The sequence below is a fragment of the Mastacembelus armatus genome, chromosome 21 (assembly GCF_900324485.2).
Source record: "Mastacembelus armatus chromosome 21, fMasArm1.2, whole genome shotgun sequence".
In the NCBI taxonomy this organism is placed as follows: domain Eukaryota; kingdom Metazoa; phylum Chordata; class Actinopteri; order Synbranchiformes; family Mastacembelidae; genus Mastacembelus; species Mastacembelus armatus.
The window spans coordinates 15,116,717-15,135,588 of NC_046653.1; the positions used below are offsets into that span (position 1 = coordinate 15,116,717).

The 18,872-nt window shown below is 39.4% G+C and overlaps 1 protein-coding gene across 4 annotated transcripts in view; it reads right to left on the minus strand.

Annotated features, from left to right (window-relative positions):
* Window positions 1-18,872, minus strand: part of LOC113123093 (dedicator of cytokinesis protein 9) — a 66,944-nt gene that overhangs the window by 16,179 nt on the left and 31,893 nt on the right. For all 4 annotated transcript variants that reach the window (XM_026294875.2, XM_026294877.2, XM_026294878.1 and 1 more), the window contains exons 3-26: window positions 17,198-17,287; window positions 15,535-15,617; window positions 14,396-14,465; window positions 12,315-12,410; window positions 11,195-11,329; window positions 8,604-8,778; window positions 7,318-7,370; window positions 6,562-6,636; window positions 6,316-6,456; window positions 5,406-5,618; window positions 5,137-5,259; window positions 4,638-4,720; window positions 4,123-4,245; window positions 3,778-3,857; window positions 3,475-3,662; window positions 3,261-3,326; window positions 3,073-3,165; window positions 2,821-2,944; window positions 2,536-2,654; window positions 2,243-2,329; window positions 1,994-2,083; window positions 792-907; window positions 281-350; window positions 65-190 (exon numbers count right to left, since the gene is read on the minus strand). In XM_026294875.2, the coding sequence (XP_026150660.1) occupies window positions 65-190; window positions 281-350; window positions 792-907; window positions 1,994-2,083; window positions 2,243-2,329; window positions 2,536-2,654; window positions 2,821-2,944; window positions 3,073-3,165; window positions 3,261-3,326; window positions 3,475-3,662; window positions 3,778-3,857; window positions 4,123-4,245; window positions 4,638-4,720; window positions 5,137-5,259; window positions 5,406-5,618; window positions 6,316-6,456; window positions 6,562-6,636; window positions 7,318-7,370; window positions 8,604-8,778; window positions 11,195-11,329; window positions 12,315-12,410; window positions 14,396-14,465; window positions 15,535-15,617; window positions 17,198-17,287 (2,619 nt within the window). The remainder of the gene's footprint in view (window positions 1-64; window positions 191-280; window positions 351-791; window positions 908-1,993; window positions 2,084-2,242; window positions 2,330-2,535; window positions 2,655-2,820; window positions 2,945-3,072; window positions 3,166-3,260; window positions 3,327-3,474; window positions 3,663-3,777; window positions 3,858-4,122; window positions 4,246-4,637; window positions 4,721-5,136; window positions 5,260-5,405; window positions 5,619-6,315; window positions 6,457-6,561; window positions 6,637-7,317; window positions 7,371-8,603; window positions 8,779-11,194; window positions 11,330-12,314; window positions 12,411-14,395; window positions 14,466-15,534; window positions 15,618-17,197; window positions 17,288-18,872) is intronic.

Here is an 18,872-nt window from a genome sequence, read left to right on the forward strand (position 1 = left end):
AAGACTTTCTTGTCAATTATGCTTATGCACCGTGTAAACCTTTAAAAAAGTAAAAATATGTTACCTTGAGCAGCTTGTTACTCGTGAGGAAGTCGGTGGAAGGCTTCAGGATGGCAGTCATGGCTTTAGCCAGCTCCTCGTGCACTGTTCGGGTGCTGGAGGATATGTATGGCTCGGTCTTGAACACAAACTTTAGGAGACATATGAAAATAGACCATGTCAACTCACCAGTACAAATACCTTCTGTATGTGCAGACAGTATGCAGCACGACAGCTTTACCTTCACATATGATCTCAGGTAGTGCTCCAATCCCTCCTCATGGCACTGGGCAACAATGTGAATCATGACTCTACAAGGAAACAATGGAAAAAGAAAACATTGGTGAGGAAACGGTTCTGAATGTAATAACACAGAAAGATCTGCATTCACAAAATGATCCTGGGTTTAGTTTCATTTTAAGTTAATTACCACAACATTTTGGTTGCCAGAAAATTGTACTGAAAACAGCAAAAACACCAAAATATCCTTCACAATGTCACTTAATTAATTTTTCTCATGCAAAGTGCGTCATCATTTTGGTGTTTTCACAGTAATAACATTTCATACAATTGGCAGTTAATGGAAACAATCACTGACAGCAGCTTTGTCTACTGAAAATGTGATATTTACATCAAATTCTTATCATTATTATTATCATATAATATTATAACATTATTATCATAAAGTACATGACGTTACTTAAATTTTAGGCTGGTTTTAAGTCAAAAAGTGACTTTGAAGGGACACTTGCCTGGTGACGTTGACTGCCACATCCTCTTGGGTGGCACTGGTAAGAACCCTAAACAGCTGGTTCAGGACGGTAGGCAGGAATTTAATCATCACGTGACTCTCCATGGCATGCAGACTCTGAGGATAAAACATCACAGAGATATATTTATGATGAGCTGCACCATATAGCTCTTCAAGTGAAATAAAATGTCCAATAATAATGAAAAAAATGACATCAGCTTCCACACAAACCACTCAGAATAAAAGCACAGAAGACTGGCACAGAATAACATGTGATTAAACTAATCTAATAACAACATAAGAACCATATGTGAACAACATTGTGCTAATCACCAACACCGTATGCTCCAGCGCCTGGAACAGGACAAAGTGGAGGGGCTGGTGCATCACAGCCCGACTACAGGAAACTAACACAGACCCTGCCAGAGTCATTTGGCAGGCTGCCTGGCAACACAGATGACCTGCTGTTTGACCCTCTGGCTATTGTTCATGTTCACGGCTGTGTTTATATTAGAACCCAAGAGACACATTGGAGCAAGCGTTGCTCTCCATGTCAATGTCCACCAGGGGAGCAGCAAACTGAGATTCCCATGGACTAGAATACAAGTGAAAAAGTGATAACTGATCTACCTGTGCCACAGAAAAAAAAGTAAACAGAACCAGCTAAGGGCAGATTTATTTGTTTCTGCCTTATCGTTGCACGTAGGCAATAAATGAAATTTGCATTAATGGCAATGCAAAAAGACCTGCATAAACTGTCCATGCATAAAATGTGTAGTTGGCAAGTTACAGCATAAAGTACAACATTATTCTCCATGTTATTCAGCACCAATCAAGTGTGACTGTGGTTTCATGGTGGGTATGAGCTGTGTTTAGCTTGCAAGCTGATACAAGCAAGTTGAAGGGTGAAAAAATGCATAATCTTTACCTTCAGTTATCCATACAAAGTGTCAAATGTCATACTGTTACATATCACATGTGTCTTCAATTATATGAAATGTAGACTAATTGTGGTTTAGAAATTATGATTAAAAATTATATATCAGTCTCTTAAAAGTTTCTGTTTATATTATTACTGGCAAAATAATTGACCTGCAATGCAGCAAAAAAAAAGCTGTGTCATTCCAATAAAAAAAATGAATTTAAATTTGGACTCGTATCTATACCCTGAAAATCCTTCAGGTTTTCATACAATTGCTTTACCTTCAAGTATTTGACAAGGTCTCCTCCTGATACCTGGGCTGCTGATGCCATGCTCTGACAGTGATGGAAGAAATTGTGCAAATGCTGATCCTGAAATGGTGAGACACAAGAAAGGTCAGAATGATAATCTGAGAAGATAGATAATAATGCAATCAGACCAAGGTCAGATGCAACAAAGGGGATTTCAAAGGATACAGAGGAATCAGCAGTCTTTACAATACTTAAATCTGGCTAAAAACAAAAACCAACCTGAGTGTAGACAGTGGACACAAGGTGAGTGGACACCTTGAATAAAGGCTTGCCTCCATCCACCCATTTGATCTCAGGACCGGAATGCTGTAAAAAGTAGAGAAGCGATCCTTAAATTATTATTATTAATATTAATATTATTAGCTATTATTATTATTATTATTATTGTGAGTTGTGGCCTTTTCTCTTAGAAACATTTACTAGTTTAATACTCTGCATATAAATCGGGTAACACTTAACTCCGATCAGATGAGGCCAAGCCATCACAGTTTTAACAACAGGATGCACTGTACCTTGCCAGCACCTTCCTGACAGCTAAGGTATCCAGCAGGCAGATTGGCAGCCACAGGGAAATGACTCTCATTCATGATCACCCGGCCATCCTTTAGCAAGGGGAGCCAGGCGTAACCCACTGAGAGCAGAGACAGAAGAGCAGAGAGTCGGACCGTCCGACTGATGCTTCAGGCCAGTGACATCAATAACACACAGAGAGATGTCTGTATGTGCAGCAGTCAAATGGCAAATACAGATATTTGAAATGATGTTAGTTTTGAATGGTCTGCATTGCAGTGTTTTACCTTGTGTCTCAACCTGTTCTCTCTTTTTGGTGCTGGCCTTGCTGTTGCTATCACAGCTGACGTGGTAGAAGGTGAAAAGCAGATGGTGTTTCTCATGGAGCTGGGTTGGCAGCTCAATCTTAAACTTACGGGTGAGATTCCAAAAAGACATTCAGTCACTGATTGTATTCTGATACAGTGCATGTGATGTTGCCTCATATGCACGGCACCCGTCACTGAGGCTTTCTTTATACTTTGGGCATGGTGTCTTACCTCATCGTAGAACTCGGGGTTGTGCTGGTGATGTAATACTGCAGCCAAGGCATTTTTGGTAAACAAGGGTCCTCCAGGTCGACCATAGATGCTCTGGAATGATAATCGCGCTAAGTTCCTGCGAAAGGTTGGGGCGCCTTTTGGGGATTTGAAACCACTTCCTGCACAGATGTAAGTAAAAGTTTTACCTTCAGTGGAGAAGCTTCTTCCTCATCTGAGTCCTTGAACTCAATGCAGACAGCTATGTTTCTAGCCTGAGGACAGACACAGTGAGCAAAGGTGACCCAGTTAGTCAAACGATGAGAGAAAAGTGGTGAAGCTTCAGTGCACAAAGTGTCTCTGTGGGAAATAAACGTGGGTGAAGAATCTGTCCTGTTAGAACAGTAGTAAAGTCTGTCATACCTTTGCAAATGACTTTTGGTTGTCGTACTTCAAGTGCTTCGGGTAGACATAGAGGTGATTGTTGTAGGTGGTGAAAGGCTGAGAACATTTGGCTATACACGGCACAAACTCCTCCACTTCAAAGAAGATGTTGCTCTTCTCACTGAGATCAAACTGCTTTACGGGGATGTAGGATGAGGTAACACAATCTATATACAGAAGCAAGAGGGAGGAAGACCCAGTAAACGGCCTGGAGACAATTTGACCAATCTGGACTAAGCAGGAGCAGCTTTCATCTCTTATCCTTCAGTTCAGAGTGCTTACTTGTTAGGTCAGGGGCTACACTGTCAATGGTAACATCAAGGTTTCCTAGAATTACAGGCAGCTTGGCCATCTTCTCTGGCCTGAGGAAAAGAAAAGAAACTTTTCTTAAGTTGCTATAATCTACCAGAGACTGAATAAGAAACAGGCAGGCGGCCTAGACATGAACAGAGAGAAATAATATATGACCCCATTTACAGATGTGAGCAAACATCTTATTATCAAAGCTGACCAGCATTTTTCCAAAGCACCTATGGGAACATATTTTCCATACTTTTCTTTCCCACAGCATCTGCAAGACTACTCAGGCCATTTATTACACAGTGGGCTCATACAACAATTACTTACTTTCGGAAATCGACCAACAGTTTAAGCATATCATCATTGGACAGCTTGTTGCTGTCTTGTCTGTACAGAGGTGAGAAGCGAGACGTTTTGTCCAGTGTCCCCGAAGCATCTTTGAACAAAGGCCTGCAAGAAAGAAAGAAAGAGAGAAAAAAGAGTGAGGAACATTTCTGAGCACCTTTGAACAAGCAAAGATTCTTACAAGATTATAATTTTTTTAAATATGAAAAGAAAACTGATGTACAGTATCAGCAATAAATGTTTCATAACAGATTCATGCATGAATTTTTTTCAATTAATTGATTAAATTAAAAACACCCATAGCAATATTGAACATCATCAAATTAAACGGATAAAAAAAGGGAAAGATTTCTCAATTCTCAATTCTATCTATCAATCTATTTATCTATCTATCTATATCAATGTCCTTCCTTCCTGGAAGACTGCATCATATACAGCTGGTGTCTAACAGAGAGGACAAACACATACATTCTTATTAGTTAAAGGAGATAAAGCACCTTGCTGCCCAGGCAAAAGGCATCCTGTACTGGCCTAACCGGCTACACGCCAGCTTGGCATTTTTCAGGACCTTCTGTGCCACCTAGTGGAAATCAGGAACACACTGTTAGTTGAGCATCAACACAAACACACAGGCTGAGGCTCAGTATTCAGCATGCTGCCAGTTCCACCACAGGTACACACATGAAAACTTACACACACACACACACACACACAACACACCACATAACACTCTCAGTCCTTCAACCAAAGTACTTATACATTCACACAAAACACATTTCACATCTTCTCTTGCCTGCATCGCATTACTACCCAGCAGGGTCACTTCAGGGTGCACAACCACAGTTGTACAGCCAAAGTCAATGCTCGTGTTGAGTGCAACTGGTCAGCGCTTAAAAACAGGGATGTTTATCTGTGTATAATGTGGAATAATTTGGTAGAATCTGCTGAGAGCAGGGAACACACTGTCTTGTGTGGAGGTCGTAGGTCGGTCAGTACCTTGGTGGAGTCTGAACTCTTCATGTATGGCTCGGCACAGTGGTTGATTGCCCCCTGAAGCACCTTCTCTATACGCGCCACCAGGAAGATATCTGGATGAGGGCATGTTACTGAGAACACTCCCTGTGGAGACAAAGAACAGGTTAGAGCTGATTTACAATAAATACAGTATGTAGTGGCAGATTTGAAGACAAAACCAAATATAGTGTTTTGCTACCACTTTGTAGGGGGTTGTAAAGTACTGGTTGCTTTGTTTTAACATTTGTCACCTGTTTGGGATACTGCATGACTGCCTCTGGTACCCCATGGACCAATCGCTGGCCCTCAGGGTGAGTGTCCCCTCCCCCATTCATATACTGGCTATTGTTATTGGGCACCATGGCCCTGACGGATGGGTGGTTTAAGTCCACCTGGAAGTCTGAGGAGATCTTCCTGCCATTCTGGATATCAAACAGTGAGAGGGTGACATAGAAGGGCTCCACCTAGAGAAGAAACAGAATAATAAATCTGTATAAGCAGATAACATCCATCCATCCATTATCTATACCCACTTATTCCTAATTAGGGTCATGGGGATCTGCTGGAGCCTATAAGCTGATAACAGTAATGGTGATTCTGACCTGATTTATCGTTTCCATTTTGATTTCCAGCATAATATGACACCATAAAGTCATATAGTGTTGGTTATTTTTACCATCAGCTGTGAACTAGAAAGGTACCGAATTACAACTAGTTTTTGGACCTCACACTGAAGTACACAGATTTTTAAATTTGGGGAAAAGAGAGGACTGGTATCAAGTCATCTGTCTAATGCATGGTGAGTACTTAATCCAATTAAATTTCAGCAGAGGGAGTTGGGTGAACACACTTCACAGCATCTGCTCTGCATGTGTGTGTGTGTGTGTGTGTGTGTCTAGGGAGACAGAAGATGTTTAGTCTTGAATAGACAGTTTCTGCTGGGAGAGACAGGAGGACATCAGACTCCGTTATACAGATTGTTCACCATTACTGGAGCCTGTGGCCTGGTTGCTATACCAACAGGAGTCCTTTAGTGCCTCAAAAAATGAGAGGAGACCATCCGGTCCGTTCTAGCAAACCATTTCATCCATCTTTAGTGCGGTGGATAACAATATTTCTCTTATTTAGTGTCTATTGTGAGCAGAAATAGATCAGTCTTACATTTGTTGTTGGTCCTTCTTCATTCTCGGCCACACAGCTTTGCAGATTGAATGAGAGGTCATTGCAGTTCACCAGAACACGTTTGCCAAACTTCTCCTCAAACTGCTTCACATCCGGCTCTATTCCTGAGAAATCTAGTTTCTAAAGATGGTATAATGGAAGGTATTGAATTTCACCAGAGTATACGTTTCAATCTTATTACCACATGGGAATGAGTGAACTTAGATCAGTTTTACATTTAATTACCTGTGTGTCAGGGTCCAGGGTGAACAGCTTTAATCTGGTCTCATTCCTCATCCTAGACTCTATATCTCTTGCGCTCTGAAAAAAGGCAATCAATTTAATTTAAAAACTGTCTGAAAATCCACAAGCTCTGTCAGAGATTTGCAGTCAGTTGGTTTTACCATCAGGACACTTTTTTGTCATTCATACCCCTCAGGGGATAAGGCTTCATATTTCACAGGATGATCAGCCTCAGCAGTGAGAGAAAGGTAGCATACATTCATTCTTAGCTGTTTTCCTGTTAACGCTACTTTCCATGCACATATGGCTTTGCCATTGCATACCACTCAGCACTTTAGCAGCATTAAGAGCTTTCTTGCAAAGCACTGAATGAAAATTACTTTTGCAGCCTCTAGATTATCAGGTAAACAATTTTAAAAATGCTTTTTAAACTCATTATGACAAAGCAGGTGTTAAGATTTCCTGCTACCTAATATTTTATGTTGGCTGACAAACTTGTTTGGAGGATTTGATTTGCAGTTTTGATTTTTGGATAAAACCCAAATACTAGTTGTATCACGTGATAAGAGCTCTGCGTCTAACGCCAGATATACAAAAACAAATAACTTAGGTGTCCGATAAGTGACTCCTAAGTCTAAATTCAAGCCACGTTTTTGTGGCAAAAGGGTGTTTCTTCCTTACGAGTTCCACATGGAACTGAGATGTACATGTGATGAGGTGCCGAATGTAAGAGCATCCAACGGAGAACGCAGGACCTACCTGAAAGCTGTCCATGCTGCCAGAGGAACTGTCTGACTTTCCAAGATCATCATCTAGTGGAAAAAATATAAGAAATACAGTAAGTGAATCCAAATATGCAGAGCATAAGTTAAACCACCTTGTGTTGTAAGAGCTCCATAATCACTTACTGACATGTGAAAGTTCAATAAACACTAATTCAACCATGCAGGAATCTGAGAGAACTGAAAGGGGGGGGTGCTGCAGGCCTCAATGGCATATTTTAAGAAATCTCCTAGATCTCCTCAAGCAAAAATATTTTTTTTCCCCCCTCACACAGATCATGATTAATAAAAGCTGAGGAGTTAGGAAGATTAGTGGAGCATTTTGTGCAGAGGCATTCAGTCTTTACACTCCATGGTATGAGTCAGGCGCTGAGTATTAAAAACCTGGGTGGTCCGGTACCACAACAGCACTATAGGTAGAGGGGCCAGGAAGAAACAGAGGAGAAGTGAGCCCCAATTGTGAGTAGATGTAGAACAAGGTCTCATTAAAAACATCCTCAAGTATTTATAATATCCCAAAGTAAATAAGCTGATAATGATGAGTGGATTTAATGGATCTTCCGTTACGGTTAATTATTATTATGGATACTGAGAGCTGGAACTGAGAGCATTCTTCACACACGCAATCATGACATAGCAGTATCACTGCTTCTTTATTTTTAATAGCACAGTTATTAATTATTTATAGCTAATTATGATGGGTTTATTAAATGTTAAGGCTATAAGAATTACTTCTGTTGATTATTCTGTCAGCTAATTTTTTTTTTTTATTAATCATTTGGCTCATTAAATGTCAGATAATCGTGAAAAAAAAAAAAATTCTCAAAACCCAAGGTGGGGTCTTTCAGATGTCTTGTTTTGGCTGACCAACAGTCCAAAACCCAAAGGTATTTAGTTTACAACCAAAACTCTCTAAAGAAACTGGAAAAAGTTCAAATTTAAGAAGCTGTAATTACAGTTTCTCTCAGTACTCAGAAGTGTTAATCAATTATCAAAGTAGTTGAGAACTAATTTCTGCCACTCGACTAATAATCTGAAATGTTGCAGCTCTACAAGAGGGTTGTGGGACTGTGTTTCTGTATTAATACAGTAGATTCATTCAGTCTACAACAACAACTTCTAAACCATAGGTGTTTTTATGAGACTGTGCAAAATGTCGTTCTTTTGAAGAAGTTATTAAATATTTTGACAGGAGTAAAACAAAATAATATTCTATATTATATTTCTTTTCCCCCAGTGAAAAAAATGTGAACAGGCACACACCATCATGAATGTCTCCGTTCCGCTTCTCCTGCATGGCAATCTCAAAGCTGCTGTGCAGGATCTTGTTGAGTGTGTTGATCCAGTCCTCCATCTCCCCTTCACTATCTGCAGCCAGCAGGTAGGTGCTCTTATCCTGCATCTTCAGCTCAAAAGCAAACCTCCGAACCTTGTTGTTCTACAGAGAAAATACGGACGAGATTAGAAAAAGGGGGGAAATAGAGAAATGAATATAAAAAGTAATAGAGGAGTACAAAACAAAAAGTTAGATCAAAGACTTTTGGTTCTTACAAAGGGGGAGGCTCTAATGTTTGCCAAGTATGTTGGTATCTGATATTGAAAGACTGACTAAGCTTAGTTTTTCACATTTAAAAATCAAATACCAAACCGTGGACATGGTTGGGCAGAAGGAATGCTTCAACTCACTCTCCAAAGCTAACTTTGAACCATTGCCAGCTCACATAAGGAAGCCAGTGTTTGGTTTTATGATTTAAATCATGGCTTGCTTTACTTTAAATTCTACCCTCACATCTTTGTATTATACTGTGAACAAAATATATATATTTTTTTTTGACAAAATGTGACTGCCTCTTTTGGAAAAAGGTGGACAGGTTTACAGCCATAGAAAGCACATGTGAAAAGTTTAGTATATAGATAGGGGCAGAGTATTTCCATCTGTGTAACAAAGCATCCAGTTTGCCAGGACCACCACAGAAACTTTCTATTACAGCCCATTCAGAACCAGATTCAGCTGCAGTTTGTCCGTAACACATACCTGCGGCATCACCTGTGCTGATGTCCGATGCTTCGATGTTTTCATAAAACGTTCAAGCAGTTTTTTGTTTAGTAAAATAGGAAAATCATCTCATTATTATCAGCAGTCAGTTGGACTGTTGTGCTGAGGGTTATCTGTGGAGCTTATCTGTGACAGAGTGGGAGTGACTGAGTAAACATGGACAGGGTGTTGAGAACAGAAATATAACAGCAGTCAGGAGTAGGAACAACGTGCTTATCCTTAACAAAACGAGAGGACAAAATAATGTTTCTATTTTGTTAGTGTCCGAGATGCAATAAGTGGCCAGTTTACATGTTTGAGCTCATCTGATCCATGCTAACCCACACTGACTGCTGCTCACCTAATTAACATGTGACTATTCCTTGTGTGTTTAAGCACATCTTGGCATGGTAACAAAGCGCAGGAGCAGCTTGAGGCTCACTATGATGTCACTTCACATGTCATTACAGCTGCACTGTTAAACATCTGCAGCCCTACCTCATAGACCATCTGCTGTGTGTTGTGTTTAAGTCCCACAACACAGCAAAAAAACACAGCTGTATCTGGTGCTCTATATGAGAGCCTTTACAGTGCTTTTTATTGACCTTGTCTGTAAACACACCATGATTATTAATTAATCAACATATATTTAAAACTGATTAGAGGAATGTGACACTGATATGAAGTGTATAAAAAATCTCAAATAAGGGCATATCAGCCCAGGACAGAAATAAAAATCTAAAACCTCTAACATTTTTTATGGGTTGAATTTTATGGCTATAGAAATTTTAACAGTTAGCTCATTGTATGTGAAGTAACTGTTAAAAAGACATAGAACCGAGAGGTTTATTTTTGGGCTGCCTGACATTCGACCCAGTGTATGGTTTGGTCCCAGTTCACTGGAGAATAAATTCAAGTATGTTTGAGTACAGTATGTGTCTACATTATCGAGTGGGCTCTAGTTTTGGTATTAGAGGATAGTTAAAGCCAAGAGGTCCAAAATCCAGTCCCCTGAGAAAAATATTTGAATTCACAACGCAGCTGAACCATATTGAACTTATTGCAAAATAGATTTCGAAAAATGATGATGCAGCTGACAGAATAAATACTGTACTGTGCCACTGTAAGTTCCTATAAACATGATGTAATAAATACAATCAACAGGAGATCCCAGTCTAATAGATATGGTGTTCTGATCTGAGCAATTTTTCTAAAAGAAGCAGTAACTAACTGCGAACTAACTTAATGAACTGCACGGACATCAGAAAACGTCCTCATTCCCTGATTAATGTCAGCTGAATTCCTCATTCTTTCCACCTGTCGAGACGACATAGGGATGATAATGCACCCGGTGAGTCTTGGCCTTCATTCAGATGCTTCCACATGGCATTGATTGTGAGGCATGGAAGTGAGAGCTCAGCATTCACCTTGTTTCACCAGCTGAGAGTCAGCAGTAAAACATGACCTTGGGGAGGGAGAGAGCTCAGGTTTCAGACAAACGAATGGGAGAGGATCTCACAGATACCTCGAAGCAGAAGTACATCAATTTATGTTTTGACCATTACAGTTTTAGTTTCACCCTGGATGTTGGGAAGTATATTTTCATAGATATGAACTGTAAAAATGAACTTCTTGTGTCCGTATTCCTAGTTTATTCCAGGTCAGTGGCATTTTAATTTCCACTGGGAACCAGGCTACACCTTCTGTTACCCTGATGGCAGGCATATCCCGTTTGGCCAAGCAGGTAATCGGTCATCAAGGGTCATTGCACTTTAACAATCACCATTTTCAGGCCTGAGATGAAAATTTTAGACCGTACCTGAACCACACCCATGCAGGAGTCCAAGAAAATGGTTCCTTTGGGCTCTTTGGAAATCTTCTCATCTTTGTAGAAGTTTAAATTGTAAGAGCCGTCCCCGAGCTGAGTTAAGTGAAAATACCGCCTCTTGAATGACTGAAATAAGGAGAAGAAAGAGAGCTCACGTTTCTGTTACTGCAAAACAAACTGTACTTTACTCATAGAAATATCAAGCTGTTCACACCCTCTTATACACCAGTGAAAAGAGACTTGTCTGTAAAAAGACTTTAACTTAATCAGGTGTAACACTGAACCTTCTAGACCTAAACAAGAGAAGGCCAGAGTAAGGGAACACCACAGAATAAAGAATGGACTTCTCCTGTGAGAACTAAGGGGGGCAGCTTCTCAAGAAGCAAATAACAGATGTTACATGCAGAAATGGATAAAATTAAGGCCAAATGAAAATGATGTGGCTTTAAATTGTTTAAAGAAACAGGCTCCAGACACAAATAGAATAAATAAGCAGTTCAGCATTATTATTTCTTATTATTACGGCATAACTGATACATCCATCCATCTATAGCCGCTTATTCCTATTTATGGTCATGGGGACCTACTGGAGCCTATCCCAGCTCTCTTTGGGTGAAAGGCAGGGGTACACCCTGGACAGGTCACCAGTCCATCACAGGGCCACATAGAGACAAACAACCTCACACACTCACACTCACTTCTATGGGCAATTTAGAGTCACCAATCAACCTGACATACATGTTTTTGGACTGTGGGAGGAAACCAGAGTACCTGGAGAAAACCCACACAAGCACAGGGAGGCTGGGTTGCGAACCCATGACCTTCTCGCTGTGAGGCAACAGTGCTAACCACTCATCCACCGTGCTGAGACACATTAATGATTAATGAACAATGCACAGCTTTGCTAACTTGGAAAGTTAGTATGGCTGCAACAACTTTTATTGTTATATTTATTACACATCAATCGGTCAATTGTTAAAAGAAAACCAACAAATTACGACGTTTCACATTTTTGGATAAAAGAAGACTCAGATATTTGCCAGTACAATGTTTGTCAAGAGAATAATGAATTGTTTGATCAACCATTTCAGTTCTTAATTCAGTATCTCACCCTCATGGTCACACTGATGGCACTGTTCATGTTGCCTTTATACAGCCAGCCATGTTTGGTGATGCCGCCTTTCTGAGACCCCAGAGAGGCTGTATCCTGCAGGAAACAAAGGCACAACGTCAGACCATATAAAACATGCATTCTAAGGAAGAATAACTAAGCAAGTCCATGCTTTAAGATAGGACAGAACACTCTATATGCTAAAGTAATCTGTTTCAAAGTAGAGCCACTGACACATTTTGTGTTAAGAAGACTCAATTTAACATTTTATCAGCCACACTTTAATCCCAGCCTGCCACAGCCCTTTTTACTGTGCAAAAAACCTTTGATCTTGTCTGAGACGACACAGAGCCGAACATGATGTAGGTCTGTTTCAGTCCAAACATGGCAGGCAGAAAAAACATTCAACAAACTGCAGGCAGGAACCCAAATAAATATCTCGATCTTCATAGCAGATCCATGACACATTGACCCGATCATCTCTCACTTCCAAGGTGGGTAAATAAGAGATCAAGCCCTTCACATATGACTAAGCTGCTCAGATCTCAGAACCATTAGCTATTATAATCTGTAAAAATAGACCAATTAGAAGAGCGATGATGGAGGAGGAGATGAGGGCCATCTCTGCAGCCCTGTTCTGGTTTAGATCACCTCAGCATGAATGAAGACGTGCCATTTACAGTTACACTTCCAAGCTCTGAAAGACTACAGCGAGCAGCCCTGAAAATTTCACACAATGAAAAGAGTAAATGGTTTTTCAAGACATTATCTTCCTGGCATCATCGCCTCTCCTTATTCTTCTCTCACTCAGGGCATTTTAAAAGTGTTGGCAGGAATATTATTATTTTTATTTTCTCCTGGAGTGACCTGAAAAGCATCTGGAAAGGTTCAGTGCCTGCTTCTCCTCATCAGTGTCTAGACAACATTCACTGGTCCCCAGAGAGGCAGACAAATCACAGAGGTCATTCTCAGTAAACTCCCATTTGCTTCAGAAAACTTGCCGAGGAACAAAAAAAAAAAAAATGTATTAAATGATACAGTCAGACAGGATGAACCAAGTCACACTACAAATGTTATAATACATGTGGTCCAAATATAACAAGATTATTAAAAATAATAATTACTTGTTCTGGGGATTTTATAGGAGAAGGGAAAATCATTTTATTTGATCTGCACAAGCAACCTCCCCTTAAAAAAACATTATAGTGACTGTTGTGAGAGCAGGGAGAGCAGTAAGAGTTGAATGATGGGTATGGATCTTACTTTTAGTTGTGCTGAAATCAGAGGTAAAGTTGACTGTTAGGCTGAGAAGGACAGACTCTGACCTGTGATGACCTGTTACAATTTTAGTCTGGACAATGTATTTCCCTCAATCATAGCTGCATTTAACATGCAATTAAATGGAAGACACCACTTGTTAGTGTTTTATAAAAACTCTAAACATTTTGCTTGCTAACAGTAAAATCTTAACCAATATTGCTGCCTATAGGAGGCGCAGTTTCACATATCATGTGTGGAGAGAGCGTCAGGATCATACATCTTGTGAGGCGCTGTGACCTTATAGTGTGTAGGAAATTGTGCACATCCGCTTTGTATCATCTTTGAGGACTCCCATACAATCAGAGTATCTGTCTTGTTCTTCATGCTCATAACCCATTCCAAAGACAACACTTATTTAATCTGTGCAGGAATACACACCCACTCTGTCATGCAATATATGAATTAGCAGAGGATGAAAAGATCCAAATGTTGCATATGGCACTTGAAATTTGTACTTTGTAAAAAAAAAAAAAAAAAAAAAAAAAAAAAAAAAAAAAGGAAAAGGAAAAGTATTTACGTCATAAGTACATTTTATTCTTTATTCTTTCCATTAAATTCAGCTACAAGACAAGTAAATCTCCTTTATAGCAATTCTAATAAAAACAAGAAAGGTAAAACTAATAACTCCAATAAGACACTTCTCTGGGTGAGGTTGATCTAATTATGAGTAAAAACTCAATCTGGAAACAGTAGAAACAGAGTGACTCAGCTCTCTAATTCCTCTAAGTTACCAAGCACTTTTTTTGGCTCTGCAAACTCACCTCATCCTTGTCAGCGTCCTCGTCCACTTCAAATACATGGACAGCCAGTTTATCAGGCCGGGACACTTTACTGTGAAAATATGATCAGTTCACATTAACAGGTGTCTATATACATTTACAAGATTATTAAAATATTATAACATAATACTACAGATGACCACCAGTGGCACAACCAAATCCTCCACTCCACATAAATATATAACACTTTAATATCTGCATTTGTGTAAGATATTTCAATTTGAATCCACTTTAGACACTTTAACGGGTCATTTATCACAATAAATACTACTTTTGAACTTTAGGTGTATTTTAATGTTAGTGGTAGTAATTTACTTTCAGTCAGGTAAGTAACTTTATCAGTACTGGCCATCTGACACTGCAGATTGATTCTTTTTCAGCCTGCAAATCGTTACAGCACATGGTCTGACTGACATTATGTGATTTTTCCTTATGTTTTTGTTTTAGAAGCGCTTCTGCATATTTGCACCTCTCCCAAGAGAGCCAGAAAAGGGCAACACTGAGGTGAATGTAAATTCCAGGAGTGTTGAAAAGCAGCACTTGACTGCTCATGGAAACGTTCCTACACTGCCTGCTGGGAAAAAAGGCACGACTCACTTTAACCGAAAAATAAGGTTTTTAACAGGCAATGCGCATCATGGTGTATTGTTTTAACTTCCGTAGATTCAGTAAAGTGACCAAGATCGTTGCCAACTCAAATTTAACATATTGTCAGTAAGAGATATTCCTAGAGGAAGAGGCTGGCGCTGATGACACAACCTCTGGACAATGAGGGTGGTTCCCAGGCTTGCCTAAGTCAGGGATTAGCCAGTGCACAGTAAAGAGGAAACACATCTTTTGATGGAAGGAAAAAGGAATTATTTGTCTGCTGTCTTTCATTATAATTGAGGCACAACAATAGCAGAAGCAGGAAACAAGACAATGACAGTTTGTACAGGTGACCTGAAAACACACACAAAGACCCCGCGTATGACAGTTTGTGTACTGTGGTTAAGTTTAAAATCTCTGGCATCCATGTATTACAGAGAACAGCTGTTGTTACTTGCCCATGACTTGACACACTACAATTTGACCTCTGTGAATACAGTGGACATACAGTAGATTTTTAACTACAGACTTACTTTGGAAGCTGTCGAAAATCTCCAGAATAGTCCTCATACTTGTAGTTGACGACATGCCAGTCAGACTTGTAGGTCTTTATGCACTGAGAAGAAGCAACGCACATCAATTACAAACCACAGTGTGTGTGAACGCTGTACAATACAAAGTAGTAAAGAAAAAAAATGTTTTAAAAAATGTTTTTAAATCTTTTGTGCAATGAAATCATTTAAGAAAAAGGAGTTTATGGCGAGTGTTTACATTCCACCTCATTCTCTCCATCCACCAACACAAACTGGGAGGGAGTGCATCCCTTTCGCCCTTTCTCTGGAAAGAAGACATCTGTTCATTGTTAGTGATAGGAGTAGCTTACTGGTATCTCATCGACAGAAGTATGTGCCGTTTACAAGAACTGCCCTGGCAGGAGGATGAATTGCAACCTGATCACAGGAGCGATCGGAAACAGGAACGCTCATGTTGGTTTAATCTCCACAGCTGTCCTGGTGATGTCACACAACACTTGACTGGGAGTGTAGTGTCTTTGTGACTTTAAACAAAGGGCCCCTAAACACTGACCTTTGACCTGGAAGGTACACTGTCAGCAGCCAGTTGGTCTCTAGCTTGAACAGACAGTAAGAGCAGTATGCAGGGGATATAAAATTACATTTCCCCTCTCAGCCATAATTCAACATTTCATAAACACCAAGAGGAGATAATTCATAATTATTCTTTCATTTCCACTGCAATAAAATCACCAAACAAACAAACATTAAGAACCTCTGTCTCTTTTTAACATTGTCCAGAGCTTATTCTGTGTTAATGTCTTTAGTTGCAATCAAAATATCCGTTTGGATTTGAATGAGACTGAAATAAACCACAGCTGAATCATTTGATAACAGGCATGTTTATGACTCAGCACAGACAGGCAGCTCGACAAACCAGGAATGACAGATAATTACCACAAGTTCAATAAACTTGTGTACTGTAGAAATTAATTGCACTTTATCATTTCTACATCCCCTGGTATAAATAGATGTTCTTGAGGAAAGACAGTTCAAATAGTCCAGTTACTTCCTGCAATGAGCCATAATGAGCCCATTTACCATTTAAAATTAGCTAGACACATGAAACATTTTTAAATGTATTCATGTGTACTTTATGTGTGTACTTGGGTGTTATGGCTGACCTGTATAAAAACAGTAGCTCTCATAGTAATAAAGATATAACTGACTTGACCTTAACTTATCTATAACCACTGAAATCTTGACAGTGGTTCAGTTCTGTGGATTTACTGCTCCTGAACATTTACAATGCTTCGCTTGAATCTTTGCTAAAGTTAAACAGCTTATTTGGTTTGGTAACTTCATTTATCACTGATTGATCCTGTTCTATCACTAACTCCATGTCACACTCAGTATTTACATCCTTAAAGCTGTAAATGTTGTAAATAACTAAATAGAAAATGTATGAAATCATCAAAAGATTCAGTTTCAAATCACTTTTCAATAGAATTAAATATTCACTTGCTTCGTCAGCCCTGCGTGGGTGTGGCCTGATCAGATATGACACTGATCTGGTGTCACATTTTGGTTAAATATTCCTTAAAAGTGGTGTGTTCGTGCATGACCCCATTGCTCACACTAAGAAGTTGGAAAACATGTTTTCGGAGCATGTAAATCAGTTTACCTCCTGGACAAACAGACTCTGGGCATCCCTCTCTGCGTTTTCAGGCACTGTGGGGTAGAGTGTTCTCCCTTGCCGCTTCAAAGTTGAAATCTGTGAAACAAAGAAAGTTTATTCAACAAAGCGAAACAGACCAGGGAAAATACAACAAACTCACAACAGAACATGATCAACACAGTAAAAGTAAAAATGAAACAAAATGTCTCAATGTGGACACCTTTTCCCAGCATTACAGCTTGTGGTCTCAGCTGGACTTAGTTACTCAGGGTGTTCTTTTAAATATTATTCTATGCTAGGGAATGGACTGATGTCTTTCTGCGGGTTCAAAGGGGCAGTATGCTTGTCCATATTGTTCAGCTCCAGGGCCAACAGACACACCCTGTGTCTGGCTTTCTGCCACACTCTGATTAACCAGCATCTCCGCACTTCTAATTCTTTGTTTTATGTTTTCATTGATGACCAACAGGTTCAGTCTGCACTGAAGCCAAATAGCATCACAGTTCTCCAGTGTAAGGAATATTGTGACAAACATAGAAAAACAATCAGTGAATTTCCTTTTTATTTACATGTCCTTTCCTTAATCTTTTTTTTTTTTTTTTGCAGCACAGTGATAGCATTTTTGGTTATCACTTTCGATACATAGGATCAGTGCTGCTTAGAGTTGTGTTGGAATTGCAATATTTCATTTAGATGGAATTCTCTTATAACTGAATCTATTAAGGGATGATGGGGGGGGGGGTTGTTTTATTTAAAGAACAAGAACCAGAACAGGAACAGACAGTTTTTTCCAAGAAGCAGTGAGAAACCTAGATCTTGCCCTGAGTGAAATACTGCAGCATGCAGCAGCATCACTATCACGATTAATTCTGTAGAAATTAAGTGCATTTGACCACATATAATCCCTGTGAGCAAGAGTGAAGTATAAATACTGTATAATCATTACATGAGATAAAAGGAATACATTTCATTGAAATAAAAAGTGCTTTGAACAGAAATATGGTCTATGTTCTTAGTTTTATAGTCCAGGCTACTTCAGAACTGTTGTCATTCAAGTAAAAAAAACAAAACAAACATGAACCAGACATTTTTTAGTTCTTTCTGACATTTTTATGGAATATAAAATTAATCATTTATCAATACAGTAATAGGCAGATTATTGGGTAAGGAAAAGAATGACAGCATTTTTCTCAGTTGTGGTTTTTAACTACTAATGCACAATGTTTAAATACCATAGAAAAAGTTATAAAACGTTTTACTAAATGAACCGAACCTGGATGTTTTGAGAAGTGACAAAAATGTGTATTTCTTTAAAAATGTTCTAGGGTCATCATCAGTGTAGTAATATGGCTGTCTGGCATCTGAAATGCCAAACAGCATCTTTCTCTTTTTCCTCCCTGTGCCTCTAAATGACCTTTTATTTGACTAAGCGCTGGTTGTGTCAATTAGGACAAATTCCATACTGAGCATGCATTTGTGAACCTGACGTCTCCCCTTCCTCTTTGCTAGCCAGGTTTCCTGCAAGAGCGATGGTAATCTTTGCAATTCTAGCAGGAGAAACAAACAAGCATGGAGGTAAGAGGGAGCCAGGAAGTGGGCAAAAGGAAGCATTTGATTGGGCTAAAGGTCAGCAGGGAGAACCTTAGGACACTCTGATGAATTAGCATCCGCTATAGCTGCA